General features: G+C 53.0%; 1 protein-coding gene across 1 annotated transcript; it reads left to right on the top strand.

Moving 5' to 3' along the window:
* Positions 1-30: 30 nt before the first annotated feature.
* On the top strand, positions 31-26,840 carry EMC1 (ER membrane protein complex subunit 1). Its single transcript, XM_056122731.1, has 23 exons — positions 31-159; positions 4,787-4,911; positions 6,150-6,215; positions 6,461-6,554; positions 7,130-7,258; positions 9,179-9,305; positions 9,754-9,903; positions 10,351-10,518; positions 11,133-11,204; positions 11,979-12,038; positions 12,971-13,093; positions 14,087-14,183; positions 14,558-14,680; positions 16,422-16,621; positions 16,761-16,910; positions 17,797-17,958; positions 18,413-18,532; positions 19,640-19,777; positions 20,412-20,585; positions 21,350-21,560; positions 23,231-23,315; positions 25,218-25,347; positions 25,525-26,840. The coding sequence occupies exons 1-23, from the start codon at positions 53-55 to the stop codon at positions 25,702-25,704; spliced, it is 2,991 nt and encodes a 996-aa protein (XP_055978706.1). The 5' UTR covers positions 31-52; the 3' UTR covers positions 25,705-26,840.
* Positions 26,841-27,540: the final 700 nt, after the last annotated feature.

The following is a 27,540-nucleotide window of genomic DNA, read 5'->3' as shown; positions in this document are numbered from 1 at the left end:
CGGGGCCGGGCGCGGGGCTTGCCGGGCCGGCGGCGGGCGGGCGAGCGGCATCATGGCGGCGGCGGCGGCTGCGGCCCAGCTCGTCCGAGTGTGCCTGTGGGCTGCGCTGCTCGCGCCCGCGGCCGCCGTCTACGAAGACCAAGTGGGCAAGTTTGACTGGTGCGTGCGCGCGGGGCCGCGGCGGGCGGCGGGCGGGCCGGTGCGCGGGGCCCGGGGCCTTGCACTCGGGAGCCCCGGCTTGCGCGCCGCCCACGACGGAGCGGGGCTCCCTCTCGCTCGCCCGCATCTCCGGCGCAGTGTGGACCTCGCGGAAGCTAAAGCAGAAGCTTCGGTTGGCAGCGGGGCGTGAGAGAGCCCCCCGGGGAGGGGGAACCTTCGGAGACGGGTCCGGTTCGCTGTGCGGCTCGCCCGCCCGTGGAGCCATTCAAACCCGCTGGGCAGAGGTCGCCGTCGGCGCCGCCTCCCGCTGCAGGCACCTGCCGGGGAACGCCCGTGCAGCGCGAGCCAGCTCTCTGTCCCCCCCCCAAACTGGCGTTTCCTGTGTCCAGGGTTGTGAATAGGGTCCTGGGTTCGTAATGCAAGCACTGGACAGACGCAGTCCGGCTGTGCCCCGGGCTTGGAGCAGGACCCCCAACCCTCCCGAGAGTCACATTTGCGAGGAGCTCCAAGAGCTGTCACTCATTCATTCTTATTCTCCACCCCCCCCCCCCCCCTTTCACTTCCCGCATTGCACCGCCGTCCTCCTTTCCCTGTCCTTTCTCTTCCACCCTCTTCTGACCCTGAGCTACGGAAACGGCTTACGCTTGTTTGAATCTCAATTTTGCCACGTACAGGGGCTGTGATCTTGGGGAAAATCACTCGCTGTCGTGTCCTTTGCTTTATGTGTAGAATGTGTTTAAGTAACAGTCCGTAACCTCCCAGGAGAGGTGTAAGGATGAATACGGAAATATCTTTAAATGACTTAGTGTGAGACCTGGCTCATTGAGTGCAATCAGTAAGTGTTGTCTACCACTGTTCTTCAGGAAACACTTTATTGCCCAGAGCCCAGAACTGACACCTCCTACCTAGTGAAATATTTTCTACGTTAGATGAATGGTGTCAGGGATTTGTTGAGTGTGGCCCATGGTTCTAGCTGCTGTGGATACAGAGACAGGAGGGAGCTCATTCTATAGGGGGCCAGAAACATGAACATGTGAAATGTGACATTGTGACAAATACAATAGCAGCTGCATTTTTGGTTAAGTGGGCAAATGCTGACAAAATGAAATACTGTGTATTTACATAGTATGCATGGTACTCATTGGATACTGGCTATATGTGATTACAAGTTGAAAATAAACAAAGGTGGGAGAGAGAGTATAACAGGTAGTGTCCTTGCATTATGTGCAGCTGACCCTACTTAGGGTCCTGGAACCCCATATGGTTCATGAGCCCCACTAGGAGTGATCCCTGATCATAGCCAGGAGTAAGCCCTGAATTCTGCCAGGAGTAACCCCAAATCCAAAAACAAATGCAAAGTAAACACAAGTACAACAGCACATTAAAAAATTTATGGTTAGGGGGCTGGAGAGGGCGTTTGCCTTGCACGCGGCCAACCCGGGTTCGATTCCCGGCATCCCATATGGTCCCCTGAGCACTGCTAGTAGTAATTCCTGAGTGCAAAGCCAGGAGTAACCCCTGTGAATCGCCAGGTGTGACCCAAAAAGGAAAAAAAAATTGTGGTTAGTGGTAATTTTTTTGTTTTTGTTTTTGGCCCATAAATGCCAGTGCTCAGGGCTTCTTACTCTTGGCTCTGTGTTCAGAGATCATTCCTGGTGGGGTTGGGGGCACTATATGGAATGCCAATCATTGAACCCAGATCAGCCAAGTACAAGGCAAATGCCCTACCCACTGTGTGTGCGGGGGGTGGGGGGGTGTTGTTAGGTGCTTGGGGGTTGCCCCTGGTGGTGTTGCACTGAACTATGCAGGGCCTGTCTGGAGTCAAGTCTGGGCTGCAGCGTGGGAAGTATGCACTCCAGCCCTTTGAACATCTCCCCAGGCCATTTATGTATTTATAGCATATTTCGCAATGAGTCAATGGTCACTGTCACTGTCCTCCTGTTGTTCATCAATTTGCATGAGTGGGCCCAGTAACCATTGTGAGACCTGTTGTTACTGTGTTTGGCATATTGGATACATCCTTGGTAGCTTGCCAGGCTTTGCCTGTGTGGGCATGATACTCTTGGTAGCTTGGCGGGCTGTCCGAGAGGGGCGGAGGAATTGAACCCAGCTCGGCCAAGCCGGCCGCGTGCAAGGCAACCACTCTACCACTGTACTATTGCTCTAGCCCTTTGCAATGAGTAGGTATCAGATTTCTCAATTCTAGGGTATACTCAAAAAACATTTTGGGGGGAGAGAGATGTTCTTTAGTGGTGCGCTGGGGCTACTCCTGGAGGTGCTGACCCCAGGGATGTGGTCTGCATGGTTTGATGCTTTAGTGCTCTCTCTGTGCGGTGCTGAGGGCCACAGGGCTACCACTGGTGCTGCATCTGGGGACTGTGTGGTGCTGGGCTTTGAGCTGTCCGCCTAGGCTTTGATAGGTATTTGGGCTTTGGGCCACACCGGGCGGTTCTCAGGGTTTACTCCTGGCTCTGTGCTCAGGGATCAGTCCTGGCACTGCTCTTGGGGCCATATGTGGTGCTGGGCCCACCTGGGCCTGCCACATGCCAGACAAGCACCTTTTCTGCTGCTGTACTGTCTGACCTGGATAGCAGTAAGCGAGAGCATAGGATGAGAGTCAGAAGGTCTTGGTTCTGCATTCTGTTTCTTTTTTTGGTTTAGTTTCTGTTTTTGTTTTTGGCTCATCTGGTGATGCTCAGGGATGAGCCTGGCTTTGTTCTCAGGGATCACTGCTGACAGTGTCAGGGGAACCACTGGGTTGCCGGGGATTGAACCTAAGAACCTTAGCCCCAGTGTTTTATTTCTGATGCCAGTTTATCTCAATGGAAAGTGATTTGTTTCTCTCTAAAGTTAGAGTAAGATGGGGCTGTAGAGACAGTAGAGGCGGCATGGCACTTACCTTATATATGGGCAACCCTGCTCGAACCCTGGTACCACATATGATCCGCCGAGGACTACCAGGAGTAAGGCCTGAGCACTGCTAGGTATGGCCCCCAAACAATAAAAGTTAAAATATTTCTCCTCTGTACTTAATACAGTATTCAACGTGTGCAGTGAAATGAAGTATTGAAGATGCAGATAGAAAATGTCAAATGTTCTATAAACTCGTCTCTTTATTACAAGCTTGGTTTCTTCTTTGTTTTTAATTTTGTTTTTGGACCATGCCAATTGTGCTCAGGTCTTATTTCTGGCTCTGTGTTCAGGGATCACTCTTAGCGGTGCTTGGGGGACCATATGTGGTCCCGAGTATTGAACCAGGGTTCGCTGCATGCAAACAAGTGCCTAAACCTGGTACTTTCCTGCTGAGCTTAGTTTCTCTTTTTGGGAGGTGTGTGGGGGGGGGCATACTTTGTCATGCTCATGGCTTACTCCTGGTTCTATGTTCAGAAATCACTCCTGTCAGTCCTCGGGACCGGTGGGTTCAGGGAACCATATAGGGGATCGTAGATGGAACCCAGGTCAGCCACATAAAAGCCAAGTGCCTTATCTGCTGTACTGTATTATCTCTACTGACCCAGTGGTTTTTTTTTTTTTTAATTTTGGTTTATGGGCCACACTCAGCAATGTTCAGGGGTTACTCCTGGCTTTGCGTCAGAAATTACTCCTGATAGTGCTTTGGGGACCATATGGATGCCGGGGATTGAACCTGGGTTGGCCTCATGAAAGTCAAGTACCCTACCTGCTGTACTATCTCTCAGCCTGCCAGTTTTTTTCTCTTAAAACCAAAACCGGACTCTGGAAAGAAAGATGGCGGCCGCATGGGAGCCTGGTGGAGAGCAGGTCTGAGCCGGGGGTGGGGGTGCGATGGATACCTCATGGGACGGGGGGCGTTCCGGCCCGTCCTTCACACCCTACCGAGGTCACCAGTTGCCCCCCACGAGCGGCTCTCCAGCACGGCCACGGCCCCAGAAGCACAGATACCAATCTCTTAACTATCTGACTCTCAGTAGAAATACTTGCAGGGTTAATAAATAAAATAGCAGAAATCCAAAACCGTGTGGTCGCTATTGCGGCCGCGTGACATCATTTAATTCTTGAACCCAGCTGTAGAAAGCAGATCATTTCACAATGCTTTTTCAGCATGGCTGATGGGGGGGGGGGGGGCTAAAGTCTAAATAATAATGGTGCAACTTTTATCAAAACAATGAAGCTAGTCAAAGTAGACAGAGTGTTAACTAGAATTCAGCTACCCCACAGACATGGGGGGGGGGTTGGGGGGGTTTATTGGGGTTCTTCGTGGTGAAAAATAAGTATTGGTAAAGGGAAATGTGATTGATATTTGTATGACCGAGACCTAAACCTGAAAGCTTTGTAACTTTTCCCACATTGATTCAATAAAACAAACAAACAAACAAACAAAAAAACCAAAAACGAATTGGAGGTTGGGGAGATAGCTCCACTGGCTAGAACACACACTCTGTATTCTGATACCCAAGGGTTTCTCCCCCCCCCCCCCCCAAGAAAAAAATTACAAGTGTTGCTTTTGGTAGAGCTTTTCCTTGGCAAAATAATTCTCACACCTCAGGTCCATCTGGAGTTGATAACCCAGTGCACTGGGTAGTTCTTTATCCCGAGCTTTTGGGGCGTTGATGGCTGACTTCTGTGTTCCCTGTGCTTTTTTCTGCAGGAGACAGCAGTATGTCGGAAAGCTCAAGTTTGCCTCCTTGGAGTTTTCCCCTGGATCTAAGAAATTGGTGGTGGCCACAGAAAAGAATGTGATTGCAGCATTGAATTCTCGGACCGGGGAGATATGTGAGTGGCCTGTGGTAGAAGGCTGGATACTGGCCAGAGATGCAGAAGGGCCTGTAATTGGGGCTAGGGAGGTGACTCAGAGTGTGGGAGTGTACACCTTATCACTAGGAGCTCTGGGTATCACATCCAGAACTGCATGTCCCCAAGCATTGCTGGAAATGCCCCCACAACACATAGACCTGAATGATAGTATAGCGACGTAGGTAGGGCGTTTGCCTTGCATGCAGCTGACCTGGGTTCGATCACTAGCTTATGCATATGGGCCATATAGTCTCCTGAGCATCACCAGGGGTGATCCCTGAACATTGCGCCAGCACTGAGTACTGGTGTCATCCCCAAACCAAGAAAGAACCAAAACAAAGAAGAGAATTTCCTGTGACTTGTGACATGTTAGGGGAAAGTGGATCAAAAGATACCTCTCTTGGACCAGAGAGATCGTACAGTGGGTAGTGGGTCGGGGGCTTGCCTTGCACATAGCCCATCTGAATTCAGTCTCTGGCACCACATATGGTCCCCAGAGCCCCTTTGGGAGTGGTCCCCGAGCACTGCTGACAGTAAAAGGAAAAAAAAAGAGATATTTCTTAGAACGGGGACTATCTCAAAGAGGGTACAACACAGGCTTTGAGGGGAACTTTGGATTTGGTCCCTAGACCTTCATGTTCCTTGAGTTCTACCTCATTTGACCCACAAAAAGTAAAAAGAAACCCAAAAGATGCATCTCCTAGGGTTGCTGATAGGTTTGGTGTGTTTGTTTCTGATTGGGGGCCACACTGGGCAGTTGCTCTGGAGCTGCTCTCAGTGTGCAGAGCCCATGGGTCCCTCCTGGCAGTGTTCAGGGACTTTGTGTGTCTGGGACTTGGCGTGTCAGGCCCTTTGTACCACCTCCCCAGCCCTGAGGGCGGCCCCCAGTGGGACTGCATCTCTCAGACTGTCCTTTCTCGCCTTTCATGCCCTCAGATGGAGGCCTTATGCCCTTTTAAATAAGGTGTTGTCGCAGGGCCCACTTTGTGTCATGTGTGTTTGATGGGGTGGCCTGAGGGCCACAAAGTGGGGAGACCTCAGGTTGGGGCAGCAGAGGCTCCTCCTTGCCACCCAGCACCCCTTATGGCCTGTGCAATGGGGGTAGATGCTCGTTTCCTTTCCTGGAAACCAGCACTGCTGTGCAAGTGAAGACTAGGTGGGGGCGCTCTTGCACCTGTCTCGGGGTCCGAGTGACGCCTGCCTCTCCTGTTCCCCAGTGTGGCGCCATGCTGACAAGGGCACGGCAGAAGGGGTTGTGGACGCCATGCTGCTCCATGGACAAGGTAAGCAGCGCCTGTTTTCCTCTTGGTTCTGGTGTCGGCTTCCTCTCCTCATTCTTGGGTTCCTTCCTTGGACTGCGAGGGTTGGTGATGGGTGAGAGCGGGGAGTTCCCACTTGGAAAGAAGAGGGGATGCAAATGTCTTCAGTCTCGGGGTGAGGTGGGGGGCGTGAGGCCCCGCTCACAGATCCTGGAGGCTGCAGAGCGCCGGTCTGAGAGGTGACTTCACCTGCGTCGCTTCTCTTTCAGATGCCATCACGGTGTCCAACGGTGGCCGGATCATGCGTTCCTGGGAGACAAATATCGGGGGCCTGAACTGGGAGGTTACCTTGGACAGTGGCAGGTAGAGCAGCTGGACATACCGTGCATTTGAGTTCCCCTCGCTTTGCTGGAACACAGATGTGCATGACCAGCAACTCCGGGCCTTTTGGCTTTTCCTCCAGGACCTGCTCCAAAGAGCACTTTCCATCCACTCTTTGCTGTTCTTATGGTTAGGGAGCATGTATTGATTCTGCAAGCTTCTGTTTGATTTTTTTTTTTTAACCAAATGTGGGCTGGTGTTGGATAATGCTCAGGGACTCCTGCTATCAGGGATCAGTCCTGGTGGTGCTTGGGGGGGACCATGTAGTGTGGGGCGGATGATCCCAGGGCCAACTGCATGCAGGGACCTTACTGTACTGTCTCTCCAGCCCCACCGCCAGCCCTTATTTATTCAGCACCTCACGAGATAGATGCGAAGCCCCAGAGGGTGGAGAGCATGTTAGGAGATGTGGGGGCTGGGGAAAGCTGTGCTGCTGAGTGGGTGGGAGGAGGATCCAAGTGCCTATTCCTGCCCTCGGCTCCTGTGTCTGTGCTCCGGACAGTGTGCCCTCCGGAGGCTCTGCGGTGCAGGCACATTCACCGGGCCCCTGTGCTCAGTTTCCAGGCTCTCGGGCTGGTGGGCCTGCAGGGCACAGTGCGGTACGTTGCCGTCCTGAAGAAGACGACGCTTGCCCTCCATCACCTCTCCAGTGGGCACCTCAAGTGGGCAGAACATCTCCCCGAGAGGTAAGGCTGCCTTTCCACCAGGCTTCCTAGATCCCGACCCAAGCCCTAAGGTCCTGGCACCTCTGGGGTTGAGAAAGCTGATGACCAGAGCCACTAAAAGAGCTCACAGTGCCTGGGGCCTTCGAACCTTTGCTCCAAGTCACAGTAAACCTCTGCTTCAGGCTACGGGTGAGAACAACGCAGAAGTAGCCTAGGGCTGGTTGCAGACAGGGGTTTGAAGTAATTTCCAGAGGTGTGGATGGTGGAAAGCAGCTGGGAAGGAGCGGGAGGGAGGGAGGGAAGGAAGAAAGAATCAAAGCTTTTGCTTTGGTCAGTGGCCCACAGACATTGTCCTGCCAGTCTGCTGACAGCCTTGCCACTTAGATCTGACAGTGCTCTCAGCTGCTGGCTGGGGCCAGGGTGAGAATCACTGATTTAGCTCACCACTGGGCTTTTTCAGAGATTAGGGCATGGATCAGAAATGCATTTTTTTTTGAGGGGGGTGGGGTATTTGGGCCACACCTGGTGATAGTCAGACTTGCTCTTGGCTTTGCACTCAAGGATCACTCCTGGCAGGGTTTGGGGGGCCCTATGAGATACTAGGGATCAAGCCTGGGTCTGCTCCCTGCAAGGCAAAGTACCTGCTGTGCTGTTACTTTTGCCCAGAAACTCAGTGTTTTTTTTTTTTTAATTATTATTTCCCTTTTGGTTTGGGGGCCACACCCAGTGGTTCTCAGTGTGTGTACTATCTTGCTGACTCCAGAAACTCATTCTTATGGAACCCACTGCAAAAGCAGGCCTGTTCGGGGATTGCGGGACATGTAATGTGTCAGGTGTACCTTTAGGGGGCAGTGGTGTAACACTGATTGGTGCCCTTGGGCCTGTTGGTAAGTGTAGTGTTGCTGCCTCTACCTGGTTCTTGTTTGTTTGGGGGCCATAACCCGGCTGTGCCCAGGGCTGAATCCTGCTTTGTGCCCAGAGGTCATGCAGTGCTCAGGGCTTATTTCTGGCTCTGTTCATGAGTCACTGGCGGGACTCGGCTTACGCCTGCCTGTTTTCAGGGGTTACTCCTAGCGGGTCTTGGGCTGAGTCCTGGCCCTTTTCTTGGGGATCCCTCCTGGTGAGCTCAGGGGACCGAATGGGGATTAAATCCAGGTCACCTAAGTGCAACACCAGCGCCCTGTCGCTCCAGCCCCCACACCTGTACTTTTTATGAAAAGCTAGAAATTGGTGCTGGGTTTTTTTTTTCTCCTCTCTCGGCTGAGGGGCAATTTGTTGTTTGGATTTTGGTTTCTGGGCCAGATCTGGCAGTTCTCAGCACTTATTCCTGGCTCTATGATCAGGGATCACTCCTGTGGATCATGTGATATGGGATCCTGGGGAGACCATATGTGATACCGGGGATCAAACTGGAGTCAGCATTATGTAAGACCTGCATCTTAACCTCTGTACTATCTTTCTGGTCCTGCAAAATTGAGCTTTTAATATGTAAAGTCTTAGTCCTAAATGTTAGCAGCCTGGGCCAGAGCGATAGTACGGCAGGTAGCGTGTTTGCCTTGCATGCTACCAATGCAGGTTCAATCCCCGGCGTCCCATATGATCCCCCAAGTACTGCCAGGAATACCTGAGAAAGTATGAAACAGAGCTGGAGACATAGTACATCAAGTAAGGCACTTGCCTTGCAGGCAGATAGCACAGGTTTTGCCCTGCTACCACATGTGTCCCCTTGAGCACTGCCAGGAGTCATCCCTGAGTACTACCAGATACATCCCCCAAACAAACAACAATAACAAAAAATCACATACCCAGAAACCTGTGAGCCAAACCACTGACTTGGGGGATGCTGATTTGTGGAGCCTGACAGCCTGGTTTTGGAATTCATGAGGTTGGCCCGGTCCGGTAGCTGACCCTCTGCTCCCTGCCTTCCCCCCCTTTTCTCAGTGACAGCATCCATTACCAGATGGTGTATTCCTACGGCTCCGGGATGGTGTGGGCCCTTGGAGTGGTTCCCTCCAGCCACGTGAATATCGTCAAGTTCAATGTGGAAGACGGGGAGATTGTTCAGCAGGTACGAGCAGGCACCTGGCTGCAGGAGCCGCGACCTGGGGCTGGGGGTGGACAGAGCCTGTCTCCAGTGGGGACCCTGTGCCGGTGCCAGGCCTGTTTCTGTTCCCTGGTCCCGGTCACTTGCGGGCAGCCTCATCTGGCCCTTTGAAACTGTTTTTGCCCGGAGTGTTAACGAAACTGCATAGATCTGTCATTGCCTGAAAAATAAAGCCTTCACGTGGCAAATGCAACAGAGACATGCTTAGTTGAGGGTCAGGTACCGATAGTGATCTGGTGTGTTTTTTCCGGTGGCTGAAAGAAAAAGCCTGGCTGTCTCCAACTTTGAAGGTTCTCAGGAGGCGGACTCCTGGGGACAGCCAGGAAGCATAACTTTGGCCCTGGGTGGGCTGTGGTGGCAGTGCGGAGAGGGAGTGTGATGGCCTCACTGCTGTCCCCTGTCTGCCCCACAGGTCAGAGTCTCCACTCCCTGGCTGCAGAAGCTCGCCGGCGCCTGTGGCGTTGTGGATGATGCTGTCCTGGTGTGCCCTGACCCCAGCTCCCGGGCCCTGCAGACCTTGGCCCTAGAGACGGAGTGGGAGTTGCGGCAGGTCCCCCTGCAGGTGAGAGGCCAGGGGGCTCCCCCAGCCACGGACCTTGCCCCCACCCAGAGTCACAGTTGCTTCTGGAGCCCTGGCGGGCTCTGGCCTGGACAGGAATTAGAAGTGGGTCACTTTCCTCCTTACAGAGTCTGACTGGGGCCACCAGTCATGACCTAGTTTCATTCACAGTCAAAGTGGGGCAGAAGGTGCTCGCCTGGGATGGAGCAGTGACTGGTTGGCTTCTAGCCCTCCCTTCTCATCTATGTATTGTGTTTGGTTTTGGGTCACGCTCGGTAGTGCTCAGGGGTGACTCCCAACTGGGCTCAGGGGTCACTCCTGGCAGTACTTGGGGGGCTGGGGGGCTGTATTCAGTATTGGGGACCAAATAAGGACCGGTCTGCGCGCAAGGCAAGCATCTTCATCTCATGTGCTCTCTGCGCCCCCCTAACCTCCTTTCTTACTTCCCAGCCTCTCGACTTAGAATTTGCAAATGGATTCCAACCCCGGGTCCTGCCCACTCAGCCTAACCCAGTGGATTCTTCTCGGGCCCAGTTCTTCCTGCAGCTGTCCCCGGGCCACTATGCCCTGCTGCACTACCACGAGGGGGTCCTGAGTCTGCTCAAAAACTTCCCCCAGGTGAGTGTGTGCAGTGGGTTTATATGGGGGCAGCCAGGCAGTCAGGCTGAGGCTGGATGCTTTGGTTTTGTTTTAATTTTGGGGTCACACCCGAGGTATGCAGGGATTACTCCTGGTGATGCTCAGGGACCATACATGGTGCCCGGGATTGCATGTGGGTCGGCCACGTGCAAGGCAAGAACCCTGCCTGCTATACCGTCACTTGGGTCCTGAAGCCTTGCTTCTGAATCTCAGAACGTGCTCAGAACAGATATTTTTCCCTAAGTAGTTTACTCTGGGCGGTAGCCTCAGAGCAGAAACGGAAAACTTCCGAGAACATCAAAGGGTCTTTGAGAGGCAGAGTAAAAGTGCGCATTCACCTGAGTCCATGGGATAGTAGACCTTTACTGTGAGCTTCCCTCTAACTGCTAGAGCACTGGGATTAGGAGTGGCCTGGGCGCGTGTCAGAAGACGGGAGAGGCCTGGTTTCAGTGGTGCCTCACTCTGCTCCCATTTGCCCTGGTTGTCATGCTCTGAAGTGGAGAGAGCTTCACTCGGCCCTGGAGGGGAGCCCCTGGGAGCAGTGGGCTTCTCCAGGCTACGTTTTGGGGCTCATGACTTCTTATTTCCGCTAGACTGTCCTCGTGAGTGTTGCCACCACTGGAGAGAAGACTGTAGCTGCAGTCATGACCTGTCGGAGTGAAGCGGTGAGTGTCTGGGGCAGCAGTCAGCGCCCTGCTGTCCTGCTCCCTGCCAGCAGCCCCAGGGACACAAAGGCAGGCTCGTTGGCCCAAGCGGTGAGAGATGGGGCAGAGGTAGGTGAGAATACGTCCTCGTCGCCTATATAGAGCACCGGCACGCTCATGGGGGACACTGAGATGATACGCATTGGCTCACATGCTCACCCTGTAGCGATACTGACATGACATTTATTGTAGCACACACACTGGAATGATACTGAGATGATACACACCGGAGTGACTGAGATACACAATAGTAACGCAGGCTCACTAGGACACACATACTCACATGCTGCAGCACACATAGATTTCTTCATACACACACACACACACACACACACACACACACACACACTGGAGCGACAGATCACACAGACACAGGAATGACACAGATTTCACACACATACACACACCTGAAGCAGCACTGAGATATCTCTCTCTCACATACACACATACACTGGAGACACCGAGATCTCTCCCGCTCTCTCTCTCTCTTTCTCTTTCTCTGTCATGCATACACACACACACACACACACACACACACACACACACACACACACACACACACACACGACCCTGGGATGACAGTTGTTGGCTCCTTGGGTCTGCTCAGTGCCTGGAGTGAGCAGGGAGACTTACCTTCCTCCCCACCGCTCAGAAGACAGAGAAATGAAAGCGTCAAGTTGAGGACACGGAGTGACCCTCTGGCTGACTTTTCTCCTTTGTCCTTTTGTCCGGCAGAAACCAAGCAGTGCTGAAGAAGTGTCTGTGGGGAACTTGGCCGAGAAGTCTCAACCACAGGTAGGCTGTGCTAGGCAGTGTGTTTACTCAGAGACTTCGGAGGCTGCCCAGAGAAGTGAGGGGTGCTCTGTGGCTCTTAAATGGGCGCTCTATGATTCTTTAGTGCGTCTCCTAGACTCAAAGAGGGTTTTGGTGTTTAAAAAATTTGGGCCACACCTCATGAGCTGGGGCAGTAGGGTGTTGTGCACTAATGGCTTAGTACCTGGAGGCACTCCCAGAGATACTTAGGGGGCCCTGTAGTGTGTGCCTGAGATGATCCAGGGGTTTTCATATGGAAAGCAAATGATCCAGCCCTTTGAGCCATTTCCCTGGCGGAGCTTTCCAAGTACTATAGATTAAACCATTACTGGGGCCAGAGAGATAGTACAGCGTGCCTTGCACATGGCCGACCTGAGTTTGGTCCCTGGTACCACATATGGTTTGGTTCCTCTGAGCACTGACAGGAGTGGAATCTGAGCACAGAGCTAAGAGAGTAAGCCTTGAATACAGCCAGGTATGACCCTAACACACCACCCTTAACACACACACACATAAAACATTATTTTCTTTTCAGTTGGGAGATTAGGAAGTAGAAGCCTTGGAATTAGATGGATCTGTCTCCCCATTTCCTTTGGGATTCCAGTGGGGGCTCTGAATCTGCTCTGTGCAGTTCCTCCAAAGCTGAGTGGCCTGAGGCAGGGGTTCTGTCCCCTCCCTCTCTTGCTCTTCGTAGGGTGTTGCTTCACCTGCTCCTGTTTTTAACCTCTCCCTGCTACACCATCTGCTCCTAACACCAGTGCAGATTTGGTCACTGTGTGATCCAGGTTCCTTATTTTAGTCGTCGGACTGAACTTCCTTTTCTCTGCGTGGATATTCCCTTCTGGTGTCTGTCGCCAGTCCTTGGACTTCTTTGGGAGATCCTCTGGTAGACCCGTGCCTGTGTGTTCCCTTAGGACTCGCCGACTTGCTTTAACCAGACCTACACCATTAACCTCTACCTGATGGAGACAGGTCGGCGGCTGCTGGACACCACTATCACCTTCAGCCTGGAACAGAACGGTACTCGGCCGGAACGGGTGAGTGCAGCCTCTGTCTTCAGGCTCTGTCCTGTGGGCACTAATCATGGAGTCCCACCACTGCTTCATACCCTAGAGTCAGGCTTTCTGAGTGTAGTTTGGTCCCTCTTGAGCCACTGACTTGTCATCCGTCCCAGTGAATGACAGTCATGGATGCTTTAGCTGTGCCACTTACTGTTGCATCAGGCTCTGTGCTTTTGAGCTTTGAAAGAATCATCCACCAAATTAATTTGGGGAGGGGGCTTCCTTTAGTAGTGTGAGTGAGGTGTGGGAGGTCATGAAGTACCAGAGATTAAATCTGGGGTCCTGCACATACCAGGCATCGGCCTAGCCCTCTGAGCCACCTGCTTCAGTGGATATAGTCCACAATGGTCTGACGAAGTTATTCCTGCCCATGGTTACAAACAAGGAAGTTGCTCAGCGTAATTCAGGACCCCTTGCCAACTCTCAGTCTTCAGAAATTCTGATGCCTCGGCCTGCGCTCTGAACACAGATTTGCCTCTCTACAAACCTGGTCATGTTCCTCAGCCTCTGTTTGGCTTTTTCACCTCCAAATTGGAAAATGTATGGTATCTGAGAGATTGTTACAGGGGTCAAGGTTGCACCCTTGCACGCTGCTGGCCCTAGTTCAATCCTTGGCGCCACATATGGTCTCCTAAGTGCCACCAGGAGTGATCCCTGAGCACAACCGGATATGGCCCCCAAGCTGAAAATAAAATGGAAAGTCTAATGGCCCGCTTTGGCTGTGTGTGAAAAGAGCATGATGATTGGTGTGAAACTAGAGACATAGATCGGGAGGTCTGAGGTGGAGTCAAGGCACCTTTGTCGTACCTGATCCTGAGAGTCTGGGAGTCTGGGTGGTGACCATATTGTCCCTCTGTCAACTCTCGTCCTAACCTGCATCTCCACCAGCTCCTGGTGTTGAAGCTGGGTGCCCTGGGAGACCTCTCTGGGCTCTCACTCACTGCCCTGGTTCTGGCTGTCTACCCACAGGTGTACCTCCAGGTGTTCTTGAAGAAGGATGACTCGGTGGGCTACCGTGCCCTGGTGCAGACGGAGGATCATCTGCTGCTTTTCCTGCAGCAGCTGGGTGAGACCTCGTTTCATTCCGGGCTTCCCGCTCAGACTGCTGTGGGACTGTGGACAGGCTTCTGGGATGAGTTCAAGTGAGGTGTGCCCCGATGCTCTCCAACTCTGTCCCTCGGTTTCTTCTTGTCCGTCCCCTGTCCTGTACCCCCAAGGCTGGTGTGTGTTTGTTTGATAATATATTGTGCTGGGGACAGGACCCAGCCTCATTCATGCAAGGCACGTATTCCACTGAGCCACAGTCACCTCTTATAGGCATGCTCTCTGCCTTGACCCACACACACATGACACTGGGGTCAGGGTGATACTGGAGCCTCCCAGAATGTCCTCTTGGGAGAGTGGGGTGGCAGGCTGAGAGTGTAACTGGGGTTTGTGCAGCAGGGAAAGTGGTGCTGTGGAGCCGGGAGGAGTCACTGGCCGAGGTGGTGTGCCTGGAGATGGTTGACCTGCCCCTGACCGGGGCTCAGGCCGAGTTGGAGGGAGAATTTGGCAAGAAGGCAGGTAGGTGCAGCAGGTGGGTGGCAGGGCTTCTGGAGGGGTGCTGGGGAGCGTTTGGTCGCTAGCTCATAGAGGTACGGTCTCCTGGCTGAGCGAGTGCCAGTCTGTCCTGAACCAGCTTCGTGTTTCTGGCCTGCAGTGGGCCAGTGGTTAATGGGGCCAGTCTGTGTTTGACCGGAGTGCTCTGACCATCCTCTAGAGTAGGAGACTGAGCGATGAGCACTTTTCACTCTGTAGAGCAATAGCTCTTACATCTGAGTACCTCACATCTGTCAGGTTACTGTGACAACACCCCAGCTTACTGACCCCAGAGTGACTGACAGCTCCCTCAAGATGGGGCTGGGTGGATCCCGCCATCAGAGACCAGTGCCTGGTGCCCAGGAGATGGGGCTCTGGCTCTTTGGGTTCCGTCCTGCCTTCCCTCCCCACCCTGCACCCCCATCCCCCTCCCAGCCTTTGTGTGGCTCTCCCAGGGTTATTTATGAAGGGTCTGCTCTGGGCATGGTGTCCTGCTCGGCACTGCACATTTCTCAAGTGGCGATAATTAATTCGATGTTACTGTTTATTTCTGCGGCCCGGATCCAGCAATTCAAGGTAAACTCTGCTTTCTGGCCCCTGGCTGTCTGCCGCCTGCCCACGTGGCTAGCTTCTGATTAGTTGCTTTTCTTGACCCGCATCACTCAGGGCCGCTGCTGTGTGTGAGGCTGCTACTGTGTGGCTTGTCCTGGGTGCCCGTAGCCTCTTCCCTGTGCTGAGGTTGATGGGATTGAATCCTGGGCTTCAAACCAGCAAATAATGGGAGAGAGGAGATGCCTGGGCGCTGCTCTCACAGTGAGAGCACTTTGAGTCCCTTGCGCTTGGTGAAATGTGACCCTGATCTCCATGAGAGTCCAATTTGCTCCTTGTACCGATGAGAACCGGGAGGCCGGAGGGTTCAATACCTTCCCAGAGTCACTCAGTCGGTGGGGGGTGACCTGGGATTTGCACCCAAGTTTGCCAAACCGTTAGAACCCAGACGGTTTCTTTCCTGTGCCGTTGGCACTCGCAACTGGTGGCAGCAGTTGGTCAGTTGGTGTAGGTTAAACAGGCCCCCAGGCAGGAAGGGAATGGAGCAGTGTGACAGTCTTCCTTTGCTTTTGTTTTGGGGCCACACTCCATAGTGCTCTGGGGCTAATCCCCGGCGCTGTCTTCAAGGGATCACCCCCAGAGGTGTGTGGGGGATGGCAGGGATCGAGGCCGACCTCCACGTGCACAGCATGAAAGCATGCGCTGTGTGTGTCCTTGGCCTGCTGAGTTCTGATTCTGGCCTGATTGTGGGAAATCGAAGGGCCTGTTTGAGAGATGCGTGTGTGGGCGCTCCTGCACCCCTGCGCCCCCCACGCCCTGCGCCCTCTTCTGGGTGGGTCATGATGCCTTCATTTTGGGATGTGGGGCTGTGTGTGATGGGGACAGTCACCGCATGGTGGTCTGCTGCATGACTCATCCCTGACCGCTTGGTCTCCTGGTTCCAACGTGCGGCAGGGCAAGACCACAGAGCCAGGTGAGTGGGCCTGTGAAGTCGCTGCTGCACTGGGCTGTGCCTGTGTGTGGGATTCGCCTTCAGGCACAGCACTGCTTCGTGGGCTTGCTGTGGGGGCTGGGCGTGACCTGAGAGCTCCAGAGGACAAGACCCCACGGTAGGGAAAGGAAGCCGCCCTCGCTGGAAACACCGGCCCTCACCTCGATGCCTTTTCCTCGACACCAGATGGCTTGCTGGGGATGTTCCTGAAACGCCTCTCTTCCCAGCTCATCCTGCTGCAGGCATGGACTTCCCACCTCTGGAAAATGTTTTACGACGCGCGGAAGCCTCGCAGTCAGATCAAGAATGAGATCAACATTGACAACTTGGCCCGAGATGAGTTCAACCTGCAGAAGATGATGGTGATGGTCACTGCATCAGGCAAGGTCAGGGTTCATGGCCCTGGTGGGAATCTTTGAGATTCCAGACGTGGGAAAGCTAATGTTGAGCTCGGGTGCGCATCTGCAAGCAGAGGGAATCAGTTCTTTTGAGTTTCTCGAAACTAGCCAGTAGTTTCTCTTGCAGCTTTTTGGCATTGAGAGCAGCTCCGGCACCATCTTATGGAAACAGTATCTTCCTAGTGTGAAGCCAGACTCGTCCTTTAAGCTGATGGTCCAGAGAACCACTGCCCACTTCCCCCACCCACCCCAGTGCACCCTCCTAGTAAAGGATAAGGTAAGGTCCCCCAGCCACCTGAAGTGAACCAAGGAGGTGTGGCTTTTGAGGGTTTTATTTCTATGCTAGGGCTTACTCCTGGCTCTGCACTCAGGGATCACTCCAGGCAGGGCTCGGGGACCATGTGCGGTTTGGGGGATCACATCCAGGTTGGCTGCGTGCATGACTCCCTACCCTCTACTCTCTCCGGTCCCTGTGTTCTTCCTCTGTTCGGAGGGATGAGGGGTTCAAAGCTGTTAATGAGTGCATATCGTGTAGAATTTTCTGACTTGATTTTAGCAGGAAATTGTGTTTGGTCAGCTCTCCTGGAGTAGCTGCCCTTTCGTGGCTGACCTGATACTTGGCCTCTGTGTTTTGATGCCCCGGGTCTGACCCTGTGCCTCCTACGTGGAAGGGGTGCAGGTGTGCATGGGAGGTGTGCACTGTACCCCCGGGCCACTCCCTTGTGCCTGCCACTGGACCTTTAGACATGCTCATCACATGCCTTTGTTAGTTTTGGTTTTCATGGAGGCTTGGTTCGTTTGTTCCTTTTTTTGGGGGGGCCACACCCAGAAGTACTCAGGGCTTACTCCTGGCTTTATGCTCAGAGATAACCCCAGGTGGTGCTGGGTAGACCACATGGGGTTCCGGGAATCACACCCAGGTTGGCTGCTTGCAGGCAAATGCCTTACCTCTAGTGCTGTTGCTCCCGCCCCCACATTCTTTTCTTTTTTCAACATCAGTCTTGTGGACCGTTCGCCTTTAGCCAAGACTCGGTTTTCCCACAAAGGGCACAGATGAGGGTCACCCCTCACGCTGGGCAGAAGCTCCAGCTTTCCAAACTTAACCCTGGGGATCTGCATCCTTCGCATTTGGTAGCGCCTGACGGTGTGACTGCCTCTTTCAGGAGACAGGCCTGAGTTCTCTCTATGTCTTCAATCCCATCTTTGGGAAGTGGAGTCAGGTGGCACCCCCAGTGCTGAAGCGCCCCATCTTACAGTCTTTGCTTCTACCCATCATGGACCAGGACTCTGCCAAGGTGCTGCTGTTGATCGACGATGAGTATAAGGTACGCATCCCCCAAGGGGCAGGAGCGCATCCAGGTGGAGTCGGGGCCGGGGAAGGGGTAAATCAAGGAGGGGGCAGGTGTCTGCACGGTGTCCCTGCACACCTTGATTGCTGTTGCAGAGCACAAGCTCCTTTTTCCTGGAGGGGTTGTTGAGCCTTCCCTGGCCCTTTGCTCCAGGATCACTCCTGGCAGTGCTCGGGGTATTGTGTGGATCTGGGGATTGAACCAGGGCCTCTTGCATTACAAGGCCTGGGCTCAGCCTGTTGAGCTGTGCCTCTGGCCCAACACCATTTCTCAACAGAATTGCATTTTAGTTCTGGTTGAGTAGAGTAGGCTTGAATTGTTAACTGTTTCCTTCTCCCGGGTGAGAGCTGATAACAAGTGTTTGGAACTGCTTAGAGATTCCTAACCTTGTCCTTGAAATCTTTCCTGGCACCGTCTGGGATTTCTGAAGGTCACGGCTTTTCCCGCCACTCGCAACGTCTTGCGGCAGCTGCATGAGCTTGCCCCTTCTGTCTTCTTCTACCTGGTGGATGCAGAGCAGGGGCGGCTCAGTGGATATCGACTTCGAAAGGTAAGGAAGTGGCGTCTGGACAGGACCCTGGGTCTGTGGGATGTGGATGTTCCTGTTTAGCTAAGAAGTTGCGAATGGATTATTGGTTTCCTTGCGAGCTTGCATAGGCATTATTCTGGTGCCTGGCTCAGCCTCAGTAGTTGTGTTTATTGAGAAGCTAGCTCCTGCAAGACAAGCACAGTTCTGGGTGCTACAGAAAGAACTATGCACAATACACAAAAGCTCTGGATTTCCTTTCTTCTCGGAGTGGATGCCCCTGGAGTACCTAGAGGGGCTACTCCTGGCTTTGTGCTCTGGAGTCGCTGCTGGTAGTGCTTGGGGACAACATACAGTGCCAGGGATTTGGGCTGGGTATTCAAGCTGGGGCAGGATACAAGGCATCCTGCAGGATACATCCAGGGTACAAGGCCTTACCTCTGGACTGCGTCCCAGCCCCGGAGCTTTCATTTGCTGTTGCAGAGGGATGTTTCCTCTGTTCTTGGGAGAGTGGAAGATATGTATGAGTTTATAAGTTAACCGGACTTCCTACAGGAAAATGGTGCTCTGAATTGTCTCACTACTCCTGTAGTTCTCCACTTCTTCTCTCCCCTCCCCCCCCCCCCCCCCCCCCCCGCAAGGCAAGCTCTGTACCTGCTGTACTCTCTCTCTCTAACCCCCAGAGGTTATCTTTCCTTTATTCCCACCTTGCCCCTCAGGTATCTTTCCTTCCCAACCTTATCAGTCTGAATGCTTCCTGCTAATTTTCGAGGAGGTGTGATCTCTGTCCTTGTACTAGAAACCCAGGACATGTCCATGGTTCACGGTCACGGTCCTCCCGTTGTTCATCGATTTGTTCGAGCGGGCCTAGTAACGTCTCTGTCATGAGACTTGTTGTTACTGTGTTTGGCAGATCGAATACGTCACGGGAAGCTTGCCAGGCTTTGCCGTGCGGGCGAGATACTCTCGGTAGCTTGCCAGGCTCTCCAAGAGGGGCGGAAGAATTGAACCCAGCTCGGCCGGGCCAGCTGCACACAAGGCAAAAGCCCTACCGCTGTGCTATCGCTCTAGCCCAGTGCCAACTTTTCCACCTTCCTCACGGCAAGTGCTGGCTCTCTGCCCCCGCCCTAGGATCTCACCACGGAGCTGAGTTGGGAGCTGACTATCCCCTCCGAGGTGCAGCACATCGTCCAGGTGAAGGGGAAGCGCACCAGCGAACATGTCCATTCCCAGGGCCGTGTGATGGGGGACCGCAGTGTCCTCTACAAGGTATGGTCCCATCTGGCAGCAGGCATTAGGATCTGGGAGATGGTGTTCGGTGGATCACTGAAACCAGTTGTTTTTGGAGTTTGAAATGGGTGTAAGAAATCCTCCAAGAATTGTGATTAGGGCCAGAGCGATGGCACGGTGGGTAGGGCACTTACTTGCCTTCCACCTGGTTGACCCAGGTTTGATCCCCAACATCCCATATGGTTCCCAGATTCCCTCCAGAAACGATCCCCAAGCACAGAGCCAAAAGTATGCCCAGAGCACCACTGGGTGTGGCCACCAAACCAAAAACAATAAAAGAAGGGTTTTAACCAAGCCCTCTTCTAGGGCATGCTAGCCGACTCTCTCTGCCCCCCCCCCCCCCCCCCCCGCGTAGGCCCACCATGGAGAGGCGATCAGGAAGTGCCATCCTATCACTTTCTCCCTCTCTATTATAAACAACTTTTTTCAGGAGAGTTTTAGGGAAGGGGATGGCATTTGGGGTACATCTTGCAGTGCTTGGGTTCTACTTCCAGCTCTATATCAGGGAGTCATGTCGTGTCTGGGATGGAACCAGGCTTTGTATGCGTGCAAGACAGATGCCTTATCCCTTGTATGTTTCTTTGTCCCTGAAGCTTTCTCTTCCTGTCCCCAGAGCCTGAACCCCAACCTGCTGGCTGTGGTGACAGAGAGCACAGATGCCCACCATGAGCGCACCTTCATCGGCATCTTCCTGGTGGATGGTGTCACCGGGCGCATCATCCACTCCTCCGTGCAGAGAAAAGCCAAGGGCCCCGTCCACATTGTGCATTCGGAGAACTGGGTGGTGGTAAGGAGGGGCAGCAAAACCGTCACCCCGATGGGGGCTGGAGCAATAGAACAGCGGGCAGGGCGCTTGACTTGCTCTCAACTGACCTGGGTTCGATCTCCTGTCACCCCCATGTGGTTCCTCGAGCCCCACTGGAGTGATCCCTGAGTGCAGAGCCAGGGGTAACCTGCTGGCTATGGCCCCCTAACAGTGGGACAGTTGCAGAAAAATATGTGGCCCCAAAAGAGAGGGAGGGTGATCAAGGGGGAGTATGAAAGGAAACAGGAGCGATTTTCCTGAGGGCAGGGGTGTGGCTCAGTGCTAGAGCACTGGCCTTGCGTGTGTTTTGGGGATGTCACGTCCCGGTTGTCAGCAGAGGGTGCTGACATGGGCGAGACTTCGGCAAGCCTAAGCTGGCACTGCTTATGTCTGTGCCAGCTCTTCCATTTCCTGCATAGACAGCCTGGAACTAGTGACTTAGGTTCTCCAGAGTGTATCATCTCCCAGATAGGGGTACAAACAGCCTGCCAGGAGTGATTCCCGAGCGCAGAGCTGGGAATAAACTCTGAGCCCCACCCGGTGTCGCCCAGCAACCCCCAAACCAGAAGACAAATGAAAAAATGAAAGTCCTCTAGAGCTCGGTGGCAAGAGGGAAACGGGGTGCCGGGTGGCCGCTTTCTCTCCTTCTCTGGAGGTTTGGGCAAAGGGCTTTCCCTGGCTGTGTGCCCTGTCCGGTGGCTGCGTCAGCTCAGCCCTGCCTCAGCCGCGTTCCTCTGTCTCTGCAGTACCAGTATTGGAACACTAAGGCCCGGCGCAACGAGTTCACTGTGCTGGAGCTCTACGAGGGCACCGAGCAGTACAATGCCACCGCCTTCAGCTCCCTGGACCGCCCGCAGCTGCCCCAGGTCCTCCAGCAGTCCTACATCTTCCCCTCCTCCATCAGTGCCATGGAAGCCACCATCACGGAGCGGGGCATTACTAGTCGACACTTGCTCAGTGAGTGTCGGGGAGCATCTCGGCTGTGAGGGGTTTCCTTGGGCAGCCAGGGTAACGGCCAGAGCGGGAGAATAGCAAGAAGGCCGTTATGCCAGCAGAAAGGGCATCTTAGTTAGTGAGCACTGAGGTGGGGATAAGAGAATTTGTCTTTCTTGGCTCTTCTTTTTTATTTTGAGGTAGGTTTGCAGGCAGGCTAGGTCTCCTAAGAGGTACTCAGGGTTCCTGTGCGCCACTCGTGGCAGTACTTGGCCAGCTGGGCTGTACAGTTCAGGGTGGTGCTGGTCCATTAGGCCCTCATTCAGCAGTGCTTTGGAGTGGAGGGCATGCAGTGCCAGATCGAACTCTCCTTGGTCCTGTTTCTGCTGCACTGCTCCCCTTCTCTGTTTAGGGTTTTCTCCTCATGTAGAAAATGGAGCCCTGATGTCACTCCTCACCAGGCAGCCTGGCCCACGTTGCAAACTGACAAGGGTTAATTCAGCTCCTTCTGAAGTCTAAGTCCAGGACGTGTGACTAATGAACAGGCTGCTCTGGCTTGTTTTCTCTCGTGTGTTGGCTTTTGGTTTGGGGGTCATGCCTGGCTTGGTGCACAGGGGACTGTGCAATGCTGGGAATACCTTTCGGGCCTTCATTGTGCGGGGCCTGTGCTCTAACTCACCAGGCTCGCTCTCCCACCCCCGTCTCGCTTATTTCCCCAAAGGTGGCTGGCTGGGACTCTTGATGTACACTGGGGATGCTCTTAGTGTCAGTTAGGGGGGCAGGTGGTGCTCATGTTTGTTTTTCAAGTCCAGCCCACTGTCCCCGAAGCTGGCCCTCTCTCCCTGGACCCCAGCACGGATGCGGCACACGTGGCTGGGGATGGTTAATGGCAGGAAGCCGGGTTTCGGGGCCTGAGAGATGACTCATAGGGCCGGAGCACAAGCTTTGCCTGTGGGATCCCTGGGCTTTATCCTTGCCACTGCATGATCCTCTGAGCACCACAAGATCAGCCCCTCAGCACTGAACTAGGAGCAGCCCGTGAGCACTGAGGTGGGGATAAGCAAAAACAAACAGAAAGCTCCATTAGGTTGGGCAGGGGGTGCAGGAGATTTTAGTGGCCTACCATGATTTCCTCTAATTGGCCTCCCTGTTGGGGCCAGAGAGAGAGAGAGCACAGTGGGTAGGGAGTTTGCCTTGCACGCAGCCAACCTGGTTTTGCTCTCTCTCTAGCGACCCATTTGGTCCTCCGAGCCTGCAAGAATGGTTTTTGGGAGTACAGTCAGGAGTATACCCTGAGCACTGCTGGGTGTACACCCGACCCCCTCAAAGAATTGTTTTTATCAGCCTCCATTGTCTTGAGTCTAGGACTTATTTTCTCGTTTCTCAGAATATGAGAAGAAGTGAGTGACTAGAAGGGGTAGAGTAAGCACAGAGCTAGGAACCCCCGAGCATAGATGGGAATAGCAGCTGAGCATCGCTGCGTCTGGTCCCAAACCTCTGACCCGCTCTGCCCTCCCCCTCAATGAAAAGAAAAAGAGGAGAAAACTAAATCTCCATTTAGACGTTGGCATGTCACTGGCTTGTTTGTTTTAGACCAGATAAAGAAGACTTACTTTATGTTTCTGAGTCAGTGTTTCTGTTCCCCTGGGAGTGGAGCCATGGCCACTCATGTCTGTGTCCTTCTCTCTGTGCAGTTGGGCTGCCTTCCGGAGCAATTCTTTCCTTGCCCAAGGCTCTGCTGGATCCCCGCCGTCCTGAGATCCCGACGGAGCAAAGCAGGTGAGTTGGCTGTGGGCCGCGCTGAAGGCTCAGGCGCTCTCGATCCTGACCTGCTGGCGCAGTATGGTGTGCTCAGCCTGCCGTGAGCGAGCCAGAACAAGCCTGCCAAAGGTCCCTGTCCTCACGAGCTCGCCCTCGGAGGGCAGAGAGGGACAACAAATAAGCGAGGGACGCAGGTTGTACAGACTAGGGAGTACAAGTAAAGGGACGGTAGCATTGGATGTCTGGGTAATATTTAGGGTTTTGTTTTTTTGTTTCAGTTTTTTTTTTTTTTTTTTTTTTTTTTGGACTACACCCGGCTATGCTTAGGGCTTACTCCTGGCTCTGCACTCAGGGATCACTCCTGGTGTGGCTCAGGGGACCATATGGGGCAGCCGCACGCAAGGCAAGCACCTTACTCGCTGTACTATTTGTTCCGGCCCCAGGGGGTGCTTCTGAGACTGGGAGAGCTCTGTAAAGCTGACTTATAAATAAAGACCTGAAAAAGGTGAGAACTTAGCCTTGTGGGACTGCAGAGATAATGTAGGGGTTAAGGCACTTCCCTCATCTCCAGTGGACCTCATTCCACATATTTTTCCTTTGAGCACCACCAGGAGTGACCCCTGAACACGTAGCCGGGAGTAGCCCCTGAGCACAATTGGGTGCACCCCTCTCCCCCATAAAGTTGGTCAGTGGAGATCTGGGAAGAACTTTGCAGGCAGAGGGAATAGCCAGTATAAATGCCCCGAGTCCGACTGGCAGGAGGGAGCACTAGGAAATGAGTCGGGAAGGTCCGGCTGGGGTGGTCACGTGGGGAAGCCAGTAGTTTATATTTCCAGCCATCTACTGTGTGTTTTGCCTCTGCCCTGGCTTTTCTTCTTTAGGAACTGTGGGCCGGGCAGGGAGACAGTTAACTTTGGTCTTTGTACATTAGGAAAGGAGAATGGTTTAGAGAGGGGAGATTAAAGCTGGGGAAACCCTTGGATAATGGTGTTTTCTGCCTATGAGGAAGCCTTATCACAAAAAGCAGGAGAAGGGGATGAAGACACAGAACAGGGCTAGTAAGGCACTTCCCAAATTCAGTACCTGACATCATAAGTGATCCCCTGAGTTCTGACAGGAGCCATCCCGAAGCATAGCCGGGTGTGCACCCCAAGCCCCTTCCTACTCTCTCCAATTGGAAAAAAACAGAGCCCACAGGAATTATGAGTGGCTCTGTGTGTAGGTTTTGTTTTGGTTTTTGGTTTTGATTTTATTATGCAAGGCAAGCGCCCTACCCACTGTACTATCACTCTGGCCCCTGTTTATAGGGTTTTGTTTGTTTTGTTTTGGGGCCTCACCCAGGGATGCTCAGCGGTTAGCCTGGCTCTGCGCTCAGGAATTACTCCTGGTAGTGCTCGGGGGACCACAGGGGCCGCTGGCATGCCAGGCAAGTGCCGTATGTGCAGCACTATTGCCCTGGCCCCGTACGTATGTTTCGTGGCCCCGTTGTTCCTTCCCTGCCATAAAATTTTAGTTGTCTCTGGGTTTGATTGTTTGTGTTTTTTGGAACACACATGTGAGAACAGGAATGGGCTTGCTCTTGGCTCTCTGCTCAGAGATCACTCATGGTGAAGTTCAGGGGACCATATGGTGTGTTGGGGATCAAGCCTAGACTGGGTGAGTGCACAGCACTTCTCTAGCCTCCTGGGTTACTGTTTGAGATTTAGAGCAAGGCAGGAACTCCTGTTTGCCTTGCTCTTCATCTAGCGTTCTCTCTTGCAGCCCTTCCTAGCATTCAGCTCTTAAATCTTTTCTCCTTTAAGCAGCAGGAATATCTGAGGCCGGGTAAGTGGCCTGGCAGCCTCCTGGCACTGAGAAAGGGCAGCCAGGAGATTCGCCTTACAGCATTTGTGAATGCCGATCCCTGCTACTGTTTTACAGAGAGGAGAACCTAATCCCGTATTCCCCAGATGTCCAGATACATGCAGAGCGATTCATCAACTATAACCAGACAGTGTCCCGTATGCGAGGTATCTACACGGCTCCCTCAGGCCTGGAGTCCACTTGTTTGGTGAGTCACGCCAGCCGTCCAGCGTGCGCCCCTACCTCTAGACCACCCAAGCCACTGCCACTCTTGGTTCCTCTCTGGGAAGAGCACGGAGGATTCTGTTTCCTTTCTTCTCCTACGTCTGAGATGGTGGGCTGCCGGCTGCCTTTCTTACCTAGCTCTCTCTTCCCTGCTTTCCAGGTCGTAGCTTATGGCTTGGACATTTACCAGACTCGGGTCTACCCATCCAAACAGTTTGACGTCCTGAAGGATGACTACGACTACGTGCTGATCAGCAGTGTCCTCTTCGGCCTGGTATTCGCCACCATGATCACTAAGAGACTGGCGCAGGTGAAGCTCCTCAACCGTGCCTGGCGCTGAAGACCTGAGATGCCCCTCCCCAGCCAGGGAGCGAGCGGGAGGTGCTGAGACCCAGCTCAGAGGCTCCCGCTGCAGCTTGATGGGTCGGTGTCGGGTGCGCGTCCCAGATGAGAGCCCTGGGGAAGCGGATGGCCTTTCCCGGAGTCTCCTTTGGGACCTGCCTGATGCCATCCTCCCTGATGGAGCCCGCACTCCCGAACCCCGTGGCAAGTCTCGGAGGAACTTGAAGGCCTTTCCTTGAAGTTCCAAGGCTCTTGTCATTTTTCCTCGGGGGACCGTCCGTGAATGATGCTTTTCTTTCCTTCTTTTTATAAATCAAGACCCTCAACAGATTTTTTCTTCTTTTAGGGAGGTCTGTTGAAACTGATTTTTGTTGTTTCCCAGGTTTATCTAGAACTCCTTCTGACTGTTTCCTTGTCTCTTGCTTCAGAGTCAGAAGGGAATCCTTATTGACAACACCTTATAGGTGCATTTACTGTTTTCCACTGGGGATAAAGACGATCCATCTTTAGCTAAGGTTTTAGGACTGGTCCTGCCCCTCGTGACTTCTCTCCAAAGTACTTTTAGACTTGAATCTGGTATCAAAACTTGTTTAATTAAGCCTTTGTTTCATGTTATTAGAAGCCAAGTTTGTAAGAGCATCTGAATTTGTTGGTTACTCCCTATATGTTTCACTGATAAGACATCAGAGCTGAGGCCTCTTTAGTCACTACTGAATTGTCTGGACCCTATAGAGATCTCAGGAGAGGAGACATAATCTGCCCTTTTCGCGGTACCTCATAACCACTTGTAGGCTGGTTTGGTCGTCTTAAAACCTAGAGGAAGTTGTCTTTGTTTAAGAACCTCATTATTTATTTTTAGATATGAATTAATGTGTGGATCACTGTGTTTCTCTTAAAATGAGCAGATTTAAAATCTGATTTAACACTTGCAGCTTTAAGAAGGCAAAAGGGATGAGGGTAGGACTCTGGCAGGGGTGGATGTGGGTTGCTGATTGGCTGCGCTCTTGACTTTGCTACAGACGAAGGAGATCCTGGAAGTTTTTCTTACGGGTTTGGGGAATGAGGGAGTATTGCTTTATTGTGAAGAATGATGGAGATACACCCAGGTGTCTGAATAAAGCAAGTGACAAATGATATCGATACCCATAGCGTCCTTCTTTGTGGCTTAAGAATCTCTATGTCCACTTAGAGGCTTCTTTGCATCAGTGGGGACAAAAAGCTGTCCAGATATGGAATTCAATGTGTTTTAGACAAGAAAGCATGCCAATTGGGTCATATGAGTGGCATTAATTAGTTACAAAAATTTGTATCTCTGTGGTCATAGACTGATCTTTTCTGCCATAGATTATGGCAGAAAAGGGAGAAAAATGAGAGGGGGTTTGGGCCACACTAGTACTCACAGATCACTCTTGGCTGTGGTTGGGGGAACCAGGTGTGGAGGGTTGAACTGGGGTTAGCCACATGCAAGATGAGCACTAACCCGCTGTGCTTGCTCTTCAGCCCAAGAATTACTTTACTTGTAAAATTAGATTTTTAATAAGTAGATGTTTGAGTAGCCCCAGAAAAGATAGGTGCCTGTTTCTCCTGACTCAAGGCATGTTTGCTTTCCAGTGACCTGGCAGTGCTGGAGTTGGGTGTGACCCTGGAAAGTACCCCTGGTCAAAGCACATTTGACCCCTGTCCCTTGTAACAGCAGGAACAGTGTAAAGCGATGAATGACTGGGATGCTGGTGGGGACAGAAGTGACCTGGCAGAAATGAAGACATGAAAGCTAACAAAGCTGCCTCAGTTGTGAGGAAGCAGGCGAGAACCCTGGCACAGTCTCACGTGAATA

This window comes from Sorex fumeus, unplaced genomic scaffold (genome assembly GCF_029834395.1).
Source record: "Sorex fumeus unplaced genomic scaffold, SorFum_2.1 ptg000047l, whole genome shotgun sequence".
Taxonomy (NCBI): domain Eukaryota; kingdom Metazoa; phylum Chordata; class Mammalia; order Eulipotyphla; family Soricidae; genus Sorex; species Sorex fumeus.
The sequence above is the reverse complement of the archived record's forward strand: the minus strand, read 5'-3'. Positions and strand labels throughout refer to the sequence as shown.

Bases quoted from the DNA above. Each gene is read 5' to 3' on its own strand.
- EMC1 (XM_056122731.1), top strand. From the start codon at position 53: ATGGCGGCGGCGGCGGCTGCGGCCCAGCTCGTCCGAGTGTGCCTGTGG. The intron at 16,622-16,760 runs GTCAGGGTTCAT...TTTCTCTTGCAG, and splicing joins TGGTCACTGCATCAGGCAAG to CTTTTTGGCATTGAGAGCAG. The intron at 25,348-25,524 runs GTGAGTCACGCC...CCTGCTTTCCAG, and splicing joins GCCTGGAGTCCACTTGTTTG to GTCGTAGCTTATGGCTTGGA.